This window comes from Phyllostomus discolor, chromosome 10 (genome assembly GCF_004126475.2).
Source record: "Phyllostomus discolor isolate MPI-MPIP mPhyDis1 chromosome 10, mPhyDis1.pri.v3, whole genome shotgun sequence".
NCBI classification, from domain to species: domain Eukaryota; kingdom Metazoa; phylum Chordata; class Mammalia; order Chiroptera; family Phyllostomidae; genus Phyllostomus; species Phyllostomus discolor.
Window position 1 is genome coordinate 75,836,021 of NC_040912.2, and position 13,389 is coordinate 75,849,409.

The 13,389-nt window shown below is 40.4% G+C and overlaps 1 protein-coding gene and 1 non-coding gene across 2 annotated transcripts in view; both read left to right on the forward strand.

The window, feature by feature from the left end:
• AHCYL2 (adenosylhomocysteinase like 2) overlaps positions 1–13,389 on the forward strand; it is a 149,291-nt gene that overhangs the window by 92,481 nt on the left and 43,421 nt on the right. The window contains 1 exon segment of the mRNA XM_028525489.2: positions 7,494–7,602. Within this exon segment, the coding sequence (XP_028381290.1) occupies positions 7,494–7,602 (109 nt within the window).
• LOC114508317 lies at positions 12,975–13,081 on the forward strand. Its single transcript, XR_003685546.1, has one exon. It is a non-coding gene; the product is annotated as a U6 spliceosomal RNA (small nuclear RNA).

Below are 13,389 nucleotides of genomic sequence, written 5' to 3' on the forward strand. Positions count from 1 at the left end.
GGTTTGGAAATGTTACATTAAGCTGCCACCAATGTCCACTTAGCCAGCAAAGTGAGCCCCCGAACACCCTCTAGTGTATTGCCTATAGATTTCCAGACCTCACCTGTGAAATGTTAGAGTACCTTTGAATCCCTGAGGGAAAACCCTGGAGCTAGCCCCCATATTGGGCAGAAATTTCAGTTTAAGAAAGCTTTAACAAATGTTGGACTCATTGTCCCAGTTTACATAGCAATGTAATGAAACTTCCACCAAGAAGATCCTAGCCTCCAAAAGAAATACAACAAGGATCTCAGACCTTCTTTCAGGAGGAAAATTTAGCAGAGAAAGTGCATTTACAACACCTCCCTTTACATTAACCATCAAAAAAGGGACCTAATACCCCTCCAAGGACAGGACTCAAAAGACCAGACAGCAGCTGACAGTACTCACATCTCGGATTCCCAGCAGGGAGATAAGCCAGGACGAAGTTTGAAGAACCCCAGTCTTGAGGATAGACCCTAAGGTTGACCAGGCGGACCTTCAGTTAAGTTGCATCAGTCACGGAACACTTCTGCTGGAGCCTCTGCTACTCAGCTGTTTTCATGTGAAGGATTTTCTAAGGCTTGTTCAGGCGGTTTTACTGCTAAAAGGTTGAGGAACACATCCTTTAAAAATTTTTTCTTACAAATATGTTTTTACTTCCCTTGAGAAATCTTCAGTCCCTCTTAGTAGGTGAAATACCTCCCCTAATGTTGCTTGGAGATCAGCAGTGACCTTTTTTTTAAGATTCTACATTTTAATATTTCCTCCTCCCACCCAGGCTCTGTGCAGTACATGGTACTTTTCCGTAGGAAATCCATCTTGAGTACTCAGCCAGCTGGTTACCTGATCTTTTGGCAAAAAGTAATCCCTTTTATAGGTAAAGAATTTGTTTTAGCAGCTCATTTGGCTTGGAAGGGAGAGGTGTCTCTAAGAGTCCGTGAACCATATCTACCTGTAGGTGAGACAGACACCTTTAAGGTGTCCAGTAAATAGTGGTAGAGAGAGTTTGGCTATAACTCTGGGTCAGGATTGACATTTAAACAGGATTGACACTTAAAGCAGAGACCCATTTGAAAACCCAATGAAAACTATGGGCCTCTCCCAGGAAAATATACACACACAAAATGTTGCATTTTGGCCGGGGAAGGGGGCGGGGGGTCTAGACAGCCACGGCTCTAGCTAAAGAACTTTTGACCTAAAAAAAATGAAAGGTTAATGTTTTATAATATGTATAATATTTTATACTGTGTGTTGTGTAGTCTTTACAGCCCTCTCAGATACATTATTTTATTTCTGAGCACACATTTGAGAAAAGCAAAGTAGATGTTATTGTTCCCAATTTTCAAATGAGGATTATAGATGTTAAGTGCTGGAAATGTTAGGGAATGGAGATACAGATAGAGAGGATCTGTGGTCGTCACCTTCATTTATTTAAAAATGACTTGTTTTCTCTTGGCCTGATTGATCCTCTTTAGGTTAAATAGATCTTTTATCCTCCACAGACGTTCTATTTTTCTTAAGGTATTAAACATCTATTTTTGATAGCTTTAAACTGTGGAAATCAGAATTGGACCCAGTTGGTTATGAAGGTTCACTTCATTCTAATGTCGGACCTTTCAGATGACCTTTTCTTTTTTGCCTTTGAATGTGCCTCCCCAGTGTAACCACAGATAGGATCAAATGGTTGGCTGAGGAGAGAGTCAAGAGAAGTAGGGCTGCTTTATTCAGGCTGGGAGCCCGGGTTTGAGCGGCGGTTCTCAAAGTGTGGTCCCCAAACCAGCAGCATCAGCGTCACCTGGCAACTTGTTAGCAATGCAAGATCGTGGGGCCCAGCAATGTGTTCTCATAGGGCTTCCAGGTGATTTTGAAGCACCTAAAGTTTGAGAACTATTTTGTTAGATAAACTCATTAAGTGGTAAGGCTTTTCCTGTCTGTAATAGTACCCTAAAATGTCTTGCGGTTGTGTTTTGTTTATATCTGCAGCACCCTTTGGTGCAAGTCTAGTGACTTAAGCCACTGGACCAAAGAATTCCTTCTCACCCAAGTGAGGAAAATGAGGAACCACCTGAGAGTGTCTAGGGTGAAATCCTTGGTTATCACGAGCAGAAGCTTAGAGGTTCAGCAAGCAAGCAGAAAAATATTGGTCTATGTTATTTCTTGAAATTCTGAGTAAGAGATCAGTATTGTCATGGGTGATGGTAAACATCGGTAATTGAATTCAATTAATTTGTTTTAATTTCTGGTGGTGACATTGATTGGACAGAGTTGCCAATTAAAGGGCTGTTCCATTTAAAATTCTTACATGATTTAGCCATTTCAGGATTGTGATTTGATCAGAGCTCTAAGATCATCTGGGATGATGTCATTTCTGAGACCCAATCTGATAAGAAAGTAAATGTAAGGAGAAATTAAATTAAGAAGAATGAAGGAGGACTAATGCACCCAAGATTAGGACCAGGGGCATTTTGGGCCTTCTGATGCATATGGTTAGGTGTGGTACCATGGGGAGAGTGTCGGCCCTGACATAAACACAGGCTCCTGCCTGCAACTCCCATCATTGACTTACTGCGAGACCTTAGGCAAATGGTTTGTTCTCCAAGAGCTGCACTTTCCTGATTTGTCAGATGGGGATAGTAATACCTATATTTTAAGATTCTTATGCTGATTAATAGAAGTGGCAGACACAGGGCTGTGTGTAGACACTTAATAAATATTAGTTCTCTTCCCCTTATTCTGTCCTTCCAGAGACCTTTTTCTCTCAAAAGAAAGAAATTTTGAGATTATTCTAAAAAAAGAATCTACCATTTTATGTTCTTCTGCTCAAAAGCAATCTCTCTCTTTCATCCTCTCTCTTTCTCTTTTTTTTTTTCTTTAGGAAGAATTCAAATCACATTCCTACCCTGTCTCTATAAATTACAGTTGAGTATAGATTTCCTACTCACTGGCCCCCTTTCAGAAATCACCAAATAAATGATGTGATTCTCTGCCCTTTCATTTGACTCTGTTTGGTATGTAACAAGGTCATCATGATCCTGGGACTCTGAGGCAGTCGAAAACTCCCCTTCGTCGTCTTACCTTCCACAAAACACAGTTTTTGAAAAACTTTTTTGAAAGAACAAATACCATCATTCAGCACCTAATCAGCAACAATCTTGAGATGGGACTAGAAATCAAATGTCAAAACCTGTATAAATGATGCACAATTAAGTGTATAGCACCGGTGTCCTGTCTGACTAACCCAAGGACACAGAGTGCATGGTACGGGCTGCCTGAGGGCTTTGCACCGTGTTTTTCCTTACCATCTTAATAAATTCCCTCCTTGTTTTAATGGTCTGTGGTTATTTTTTTTTTCTGATGAGACTAGGTTAACAAAAATCATCTGAAATAGAAAAGGAGGAGGTAAGGTTAAAAAGGAACCTAATTAACAAGGTAATTATAGCAGGCAAAAAAGTTCCCTGGTTATATAAGTACACTATTGTTATTCGTGTGCAAGTTGGGCCTCGTCTAGAGACTTGTTAAGGTTTAGAGGTCAGAGGGTCCACATAATTAGGTGTTTAGGGAAAAAAATAAAACAAGAGCAAAACAGCCGTCAGAATTAGGAATGGCTGATGAGCCACCAACAGAAATGCCTTATTAAACTGGGTCCGACTGCCGGAGGGGTTGTCAAGCAGCTTCAGGGAGTCCAGGGAAGGGTAGCACCCCACCCCCCAACCAAAAAAAAAAAAGTGAACCAGAGCCAACAGAATTGCTGATGCAGAAAGTTTAAAGGCCTACCCACAAGGGTCCCTGGACCGCAGAGGTGGCAGTAGGGCTGGTAATGTCACAATGCTGAGCAGCAAGAAGAAATACATTGTCAGTGGCAAGTCTGGGATTAAAGCCCAGGTGAGGCTAAGCTCTTGTTTACCGGTCTTGCTGCCGCGATAGCCATTGGTGTGAAAGGCCAGCCGCTTTTCCCCTCCTTTGCTGCTTTCATCCCTCCTTCTGGCATGAGGTGAGCTGCCCCTTTCCTAACAGTCTCTGTCCCTCCCTTGCCTTGATGCCTCTTGGAATTAGGCGGTTCTCTCTGAAATGAAAAAAACGGGGATTACCTTAAAGGACTCTTTGACTCCAGACCCCTAGGAAAATCAGGGGTAGAATCTACAGAAGTACCCCCACCAGGGTGAGTACGGCACGTTACTGTGTTACTAGGTGAACTGTTGAGTGAGGAATGTAATAACATTTCATTATTGAGGGCAGGTGACCTACTTAAAACATGTGTTCTGGTTGTCAGTAAAAGATAAACATTTATTTCTCTGGAGAATTGTATAACATTCTACATAAGTGGTTAGTCTCTGTCGAGTAGTCTTCTGTTCTAAAGAAACTTGAGTTCAGTGTCTAACAAGTAACATTCAGAACCCTATGTCTCTGAGTGGAGAAAGCCTACATAGTCTTCTTTATGCCAAAAGATGGCCTACATTTGACCTGCGTGCAAGGCATCACTGTAACTGGAGAAGACTGGAGAACAGAGCTCAGCTTGGGGAAACTGGTTTGAGATGATGATGATGATGATGATGATGCAGCTAGATAACTACACGGTTTCGAGTTATTGGGGAAAATGTATGTGAACCCACCCACCCCTGATCCTAGAGAAGCGGAGTGACTGGCCCCCTCTAGTGGTGTGTAGGTGGGAGGGGGCGTTAACATTCCTCAGGCAGAGTTGATCTGTTAACTCTATTTTTATATTATTCTTTTTGGCACTGCTAAAGTTAGTGACTCATTGTGACCTTTGGAAAGTCAATTAATATTCCTTTTCCTAGGTGGGCTTCTAAAAAAGAATAAAGACAAGTCATTGTCTTGAACAAGGTTGGTGAAATGGAAGCCGGAGTTTTGAGCTTGACTTCTGTCCCCCACCTACCTCTTCACACCCACCTTCTTCCCTTTCCCAACTCTTTTTGCCCTTAAGAATTCTTCTAACTTTAAACTGGGCTCACACTTACAATGTTTACTTAATATTCAGCCACGTACAGTAAAGACAGAATAGGCTAGTTCAGATTCATTTCAGAACATGATTGCCTACCACATGTCAGTCATTGGTGTCTAGAATATAAGGGTGAATAAGATACACAGTTCTTGCCTTTGTGGAGCTGTTGGCTTATACAGGACACAGGCAGATGGTCAGATTCAGTGTGAGAAGTGCTGTGATAGGAGATGGATATGGGAGTTCATGTATATCCCATAGGAGTGCATAGAAAGGGCACTTTTTCTTTTTTGGAACAAATTGCTACTTGAGCAAAATAATCAGTTTTGCCATTTTTCATTTTGCAAAGAGCTCCTAATCCAATGAATTTTTCTGCTGCTGAAAATAATTTACAGATTCTAAAGTACTACACAGGCTTTGTTGTTACAGCTCAGAAAATGCTATGAATTCCCCTAAAAGACGTGCTGAGCTAGTTCAGTTTGGCGTTGGTCCCTTTGTCTCAGTACTCAAGTGACTCAACACTTACCTCTCACTGCAGGAAATGAACATCAGTTACTGCTCTGTTCTCGGCATGCTGTATCTGTGTTCTGCCCACCAGGGAACATCTATTTGTTTTGAAAGGTAGAATCAGTTGTCAGATCTTCGACACTTTCCGCCTCCCTGCCACCTTGGATCCAGAATAGTCTAAGCAATTATGCAAACATTCAATGGAGGCGGGGGACTGTATTTTGCCATGTTGATACACTCCCAAGTAGAGTGGGCACCCATGTTTTTGGCCTAAACTTTCAGGAAAAATTCTTTCATTTTAATTTTTTAATTCAATTATTAATTTTTTTTTATGTTTAGATACTTGTTTTGTTTGTTTGGTTTTTTTTTGCCCTGGCTGTTGTGGCTGTTGTGGCTCAGTGGATTGAGTGCTGGCCTGTGAACCACAGGGTTGCCAGTTCGGTCAGAGCACATGCCTGGATTGCAGGCTGGGTCTCCAGTGTGGGGCACATGAGAGGGAACCACACACTGATGTTTCTCTCCCTCCTTTTCTCCCTCCATTCCTCTCTCTCTCTAAAAATAAATAAAATCTTAAAAAAAAAATTTAGCATTTATTTTTGAACATATGGTACAAGGAATTTTATGTAACAAATAATTACAAAACACAAAAACAGATACAAGATACAAGAAATTTTATGTATACTGCCCATGTATAATGGGTGTCTTTATTTTTCCCTCAAAAATTTGGGCAAAAAAGTGCAAATTATACACAGCAAAATGTGGTATTTGTCGAAATGATATTAACTTTGGTAAAGTGTTTGTTATAAGTATCAGCTGGAAGCTGCAACAGTAGGCGAAAGAGATCACAATGCAAGAAAGGCATCAAATAATTGTCCAAAATGCAATCTCAAGTATTGAGGTTTATACATATTCAGTCTATTCACTCATTCCTTCTACATCTGTTAGATTATAGTTAATAAATGATCAATCCTGTAGCTTTTAGGTTTTTTATACCAAACATTAAAAATAATTAATGTTTACTGTACTTACTAATACTGAAAAGCTAAGTAATACATCTTTAAAAATTATAGTCGTTACCTGCAAGAGCTGTGAGAACAGTGAACTGCAGGGGGCGGGAGTGGGGAAGTGGATTTATTGAATCTCCTGCTGTTCCACAGTTTACATGCAAGCACACCTCAGAGATACTGCAGGTTGGTTTCCAGAGCACCACAATTTTATTGTGGTGGGTTGGAATCCTTTTAATTTTATTGTGGTGGTCTGGAATCCTTTTTCTAATGGGTTGGAATCCTTTTTCTGGTGGGGAGTCTCGCCTTCAGTTTGCAAAAACAAACAACAAACAAAAAAATGCAACGTCTGTGAAGTGCAATAGAACACAAAGTAGGCCTGTACATTGTTGCATTTAACTCTCTCCAAAACTTGTGAGGTGTTTTTATCATGGCTGTATTTCTGAGAAAAATGAGGCTCACAGAGGCATCTCGACCAACACACAGAGCTTCTGAGTGGCACAGTCAGGATTCGAATGCGGTTCCGGGAAAGTTTCTGTCTGAATGGAGAGCGTGTGTATTGTTTTCATTGTACTAACTAGACCATTTCCTGGGAATCTCAGAACCTGGAAGGCAAGTCACTTTACCCTTCTGTACCTTGCAGCTTTTCATCCAGATATATGAAGATTGGAATAGGTAGTCTCAAAAATTCTTTCCAGCTTTAGCTTCCAGTGAAACTATACAAAGGATTTCTGAATATACGATTCAACTTTCTAAACATTAATTTTAACCAAAACATCACATTCTCTTTATTTTTGTCACAGTTTTATTGTAAAAAGCATATAGTCACCAGAGAGTGGATCAGAGATTTAAATCTGATGGAAGGTGAAGAATGAAAAATCGTTCTTCTCTCCAGAATCTTAACATTCCAAATAGGGGCTGGTGCAGTCAGATCAACTGCCCTGAATTGCTCTCAAAATGGAGGTTCTTTTCCTTTATATAACTAGAGTTCTTTTTCTTAGCAGATCCAGTTTGCTGACCAGAAGCAAGAATTCAATAAACGCCCCTCCAAAATTGGACGTCGCTCTCTGTCTCGTTCCATTTCTCAGTCATCTACTGACAGCTACAGCTCAGGTGAGTCCTGCACTTCGGTGGACCCGCCTGTGGAGGTATGACCAGCAGGCCCTCCTGTCTACCCAAGGCTAATGAAGCACGGCCAAGCCTGTGCTCTGGAATAATCACTTTGCCTCCCAGTAGAAATTTAGACCAAGATTCTAGGTGAATTTTTTGGATTCCTCTTAGAGATTCAGAGGCCTCTTCTACCAATAAAGGTAGAAGGTGGTGACTGAGGAAATTGAGTTCTGATTTATTCAGAGAGTGGGAGGGAGTATGTAGCTCATTTATGACCTTCCCTGAACAACATGTGTAAAGACTTGTGTCTTTTTCCATTCCTTGAAAATAAACAGCGTTCCCCATCCTTCTGTCTGGTACTTGCATATTAAAGGGGAAACCTTAATTGCCCTAAGAAACATGAAAATGTCTTAACTAAGGCAAAGAGGAACCCTTTGCCTTCTCTTCTGAGCCGTAACATTGTATTGCTTGTTACTCCTTTCTTCCATTGCAGTGGCATTAATTCAAATATACGGGCTCAGGGGCTGTTACAATTTAATGCCAGATGAGCTATTACCGTGTGAAACCCCTTAAAGGCATTTGCCTTTTGTGCAACAGCACCCAATGTGTGTCGGATCTAATGTGGAGCTATTTTATTTTGCTCTCGTGTTGGAATGTGATAGGAAGCTTAGTTGTCTCTTTGCACTATAAACAGTAATATTCATTAAAAATTTTTTAGCATGATCCGAAGTTTTATTTGTTCTCCACACAAGTAGGAAAGTAGTATCTGTTATGTAAACTTGAAGAATGCTTGTTTAGGAAACAATTTTAGTTTGGGTAGATTGTTATTTACATTGTTACATTTCTCTTTTGATTTTCTTCCCACAATAACTGAATGATGTAAAGCACATGAGATAAGTTCCTATGCATTGTTGTCTAAAGATACTGACTGTCCTACCTATCTTATTCTGCTGAAATAACCAGTGTTGAAAACTCTTTAAGTATAACCCTGGAAACTGAAATAATTGTGAAAATGTGAACTGTAAAACAGGATGTGGCATTTTAGACTGTGAGTTCATGAATGTTATCTAAACTATGATACTAAATAATAACTGTTAAATTTTAAGTCCAGCTCAGTCTATTCCCTACACACTAGATCCACATTTCCAACTATGTTTGTGCAGGGAAGCCCGCCAATGCCTGCCTGCTCAGTGAACCCCTGTGTGCAGGGAGGGTGCCGGACAAAGTATCTGTTTACCTAGAAGAGTGCGATTGACGTCCTTGGTTTCTAAGCAACACATAGGTGTCTGTGAGCTCCTCTGTGAGTGGCATTGCTCTGGAATACCTGGACTTGAAAGTTGAACTATATGAAATTGCCATTTTTATAGTAAAAAATTATCAACCATATATAGCCATTTAAGGATCCTAAGCTCAAAAGCATTGGAGTAGAAACATTCTGGAGTGGAAAATGCCTTGAAGTTCAGTTCCTCAGCTTCCCACTGGATGCTGGAATTGCCCTGACGGCGTCCCTGACAGCTGGCGATCTGGCCTCTTTGGGAGCATGTTCAATGATAGGGTAATCCTTGTTTTTTCTAGCTATTTAGCTCCTGATAAACTCTTATACAATTCTTGGAATGTAAGATTTTACTTAAAAATTAAATCACTATTTTGGGGGCAACCCACTGTCCTGGTTATCCTCATGTGGATATATTCCAGATTAACTTGCCCTTTAAAAATATTATGTTTATGAATATAATATTCCAGATATGGTATGAACTAATCTACAGGAAGTGTTATTGCCATAAACTCAGTGCTTTTAAAATGACTCCCAAGAGTATGTTTGCTTCTTTGGCAGCTGTGTGTCACACGTACTGCTACCCTGTTTTATTTTACAGTTTTGTTTTGTTTTTTTCCACATGAACAGTTGTTGAGCCCTTTCAAACAAACTCTGAATGGAGATGCCTACTGCCTTGAGTCTCAGAGTGGGAGTCAGGAGAGACCTAGTTTCCAGGCTTAGCTTCGTGTGTGATTGTTGTGTGATCCCAGAAAACTCTTGCAGTCTGTAAATCCATAACAGAGACAGTGGGAACTTGCATGAAGTGATGCAGAAAATGCTCCAAACCCATTGAACGAAAAGCCAGGAATAACAGACTTGACTCACGACCTTCTAAATACAAGAAGACATGCAAATGCACGTCAGTAAGAACTTGGAACCCATTTCCATCATCCATTAAAATTTAAGTGACGTAGAAACTAATATTACAGAGCCCCAAAGACTGACCTTTGGACTTCTTCCCTTCTCTGTTTATACTCTCTCCCCAAGTGACCTCATTCAGTCTCAAAGTTTTAAATACCACATCGTTTTGACATTTGATTCTCAAATTTTATCTCCATCTCAAATCTCTCCCGTACACACTAGATCTGCATATTCAACGTTCTGCTCAGTCCTTTCACTTGGGTGTTTTATAGGCGTCTCAAACCTCCCATGTCTTAAAAGCTGAGCTCCTGAGTTCCAGCCTTGCCCCTCTTCAGCCTGTTCACAGCAGATAGCAAGATTCATTCTTCTGAAATAAGTCAGGCCAGATCATATCACGTAGCTCGAAACCCTCCCGTGGCTTTCCAGTCTCTCTCTGAGTAAAGGCTAAAATTCTTACAACGGCCTGTGTATGGCCTTTATAGTGTAAAGGCCCTATACCATCCAGCCTCCCGTGACACTTCTAATCACATCTCTCCTTTCCCCAGCCCCCTGCCTCCCCAAGGTGTCCGTTTCACTGCAGTCATACTAGCCTCCTCACTGCTGCCGCTGTTTGAAACTCGCCTGCTTTAAGACTGTTGCACTTGCTATTCCCTGTATGTGGAATGCTCTAAGGCACCCTAGCCGGGCATCTGCCTCCAGCTCTCAACCAGTAGTCACCTCTCAAAAGAGGCCTATCCTGGCTGCTCTTTTAAAATTGCACAAACACCCCACCCAATGCTCACCATCAACTTTTTCTCCATAGCACTTATCATATAATATATATTTTTACTAATTTATTGTCGTCTTTTCTTTCCTGTCTTGAACATGAGACCCATGAGAACAGAGATTTTTGCCTGTTTCGTACTGCTGTTTCCAGCACTTAGAACTTTATTTGACACATAAGAGGCTCTGTAAATAAATACTGGTGAAAGGTGTCCAGAGACTTAATTATTATACTTCATACCCTTGTTGAGGTCTCTGACATAGTCTGTGCATGTAAGCAGATAAAAAAGAATACATTTTGTATTATGACATTACAAAATGTTTTCTTTGAGGAGCTTCTACCAGCCTTTCTCAACAGCCAGGGCTCCTCATCTGAATCACAGACCACAGAAAAGAGTTTGGAGACTGTTTTCTCAGTCCTTCAAAGGATGGGTCATACCAGTACCCTTGGAGATGCACAGGAGAGAAGTTAATTCATATATTCTGTGGATGCTTCAAGGCATTATTAGGGCTGAATGCTGGCAAACCTAATGCTGGTTGAAAAAGGCTGCATTAATGTCTAAAGTTATTTTATAAAAAACAATTTTCTGAAAACAGCCTCATAAAAAATGAACAGAAGACTTTTATTCAAGGTCAGATCGTTCCCAGTAATCCATTTCTGAAAAAGCTGTCTTTGCAGTCGGTTAATTATTTAAGGATAAGGAAGGAAGACTGAAGTCTCTGAGGTCATAATTGGTTGAAGTATTTTCACAGTTTTCCAAATAATAAAATTTTATTTGTATTTTGGTTGCTAACAGATTTTCACATGTTCCTAGAGTGTTAATTCATCAGTGACATCTGCTGCCCTTTGACACACTGGCCCCTACTGTTATTTTCATTGCCAAATGAATAGATTGGGCCCAAGAGGAATTGCCTGGCTTACACCAGTCGAATAGGACTGGTTCAGCCAGGAGTCTGACTGCTTCTCCTCATAGCAATAACTCACAGCATCACAGCTGCTGGGAGGTAAGGCTTCCTCAGGCTCGAGCCACAGAACATATGTGCGCACGTTCTGTGGGGTAGGTTGTAGATTAGTGATTCATCGAGTAATCATGTTTTGATTTTGGAATTTCATGAAACAAGACAACATCTCATGGTAACATATTACTTTATATTACTTTTCTACCTAGAAGTTGAACCTCTTTTGGTATTACCTCTTTTATTCATAAGCAAGTGGAGGTGGTAGTAGAGGAAATGGAGAGAGAGGCTCTGTTAGACTCCCTGATTTACAGTTGGGTAAATTGAAAATTGGTCACTTAACTAATTAGAAGTGAAACAAGAGTTAAGGTCTCAGACCTGTACTTCAGTAGGTTATTGCCTTGGTTGTCGATTATTAATTTTTCATTAAGTTATGACTCTGGGCTTCAGAGTGTGCTGCTAAGAACAAACACTTTTGTCCTGGCTGGTGTGGCTTAGTGGACTGAGTGCCAGCCTGTGAACCAAAAGGTTGCCGGTTCAATTCCAGTCTGGGCACAGGTGTGGGCTGCAGACCAGGTCCCCAGCTGGGGCCCTGCAAGGGCAACCAATAAATGTGTCTCTTGCACATGTATGTTTCTCTCCTTCTGTTTCTCCCTCCCTTCCCCTCTCTCTACAAATAAATAAATAAGATCTAAAAAAAAAATCCCACATACTTTTCAAGCATATGTATACATACATATGTGTTGGGTTTTTCTACATTTTTCTAGGAAAAATGTTTAATGGTATCTCAACTATTTTCACAAATATGCTACTTTAAATATACTGGCAGAAATGAGTATGGATTAAAAAAATGACACAGTAGTTCAGGAATAATCTTTTCACTGTGTTTGCAGAAATAACCCTCTCGGTCTGGGTCTGTCAGGCATTGTGCATTCACATATTTTTACAATGTAGACAACTAATATTTTGGCTCTTACCTGATGATAACAGGTCTATATAAAGAACTCTTTGAAAAACAGATTCATTTTGGCTCAAATAAAAAACACATCGGTTGAACTAACTATAATAAGTTGACTGCTGTTAAGAAAATTAAATACTGTGTTTTTTTTCTATTTTAGAATAGGAAAATGGTATAAATAATTTTTTCTTTGACTTGGGAGAAAACACAGCCAAAAATTGGAGAAACTTGGGGGGTTTTGTCATCACGTGTTGGTTTATCTTCCCCTGACTTATGCTGAGACACCGAAAGAGGTGGAGGAGAGGGGAGCCGTTCTAGATGGAGTCAGGACTGCAGTCTCAGCCTTTTCAGTCACTGCTGGCCAACCCCCTGCGGCTTTGCCAGATTAATAAATGACAGAGGCAGAGAAAAAGAAACTGCTAAACAATATTGTATGTATGTCATTCCTTTCCCATTCAAAATGCTAACGCTGAGTAAGAACCCTTAAAGAGGTCATGTCTGGTATTGAATTAAAAACGTGCAGTGCTCACTTCAGCGGCATGCATGCTAAAACTGGAACAATACGGAGAAGATTAGCACGGCCCCTGCGTGAGGATGGCCTGCAAATTCATGAGGCATTCTGAATTTTGTTTTAAATATGTAAAAGCCATTAATAATATCAGGTACCATTTATTGACTGCTTTTTACCAAGCATTGCACTAAACACTTTACTTACATTATTGTATTTAATCTTCTTAACAACTTGACTTTGACAAGTCATGTCTGCCTATTATACAGTCTTCTTCATCATACCTGTTACAACCATAAGGAAAGAAAAACTCCAAATGATTACTTTTGTAATTGGTTATTTCACGTCTGACTTACCGGCTAGACTGAACACTCCCCGCAGGTGAAGACAGACGGTATCTGCCCTGTATCCCCAGCTCTCGGAGCGTGT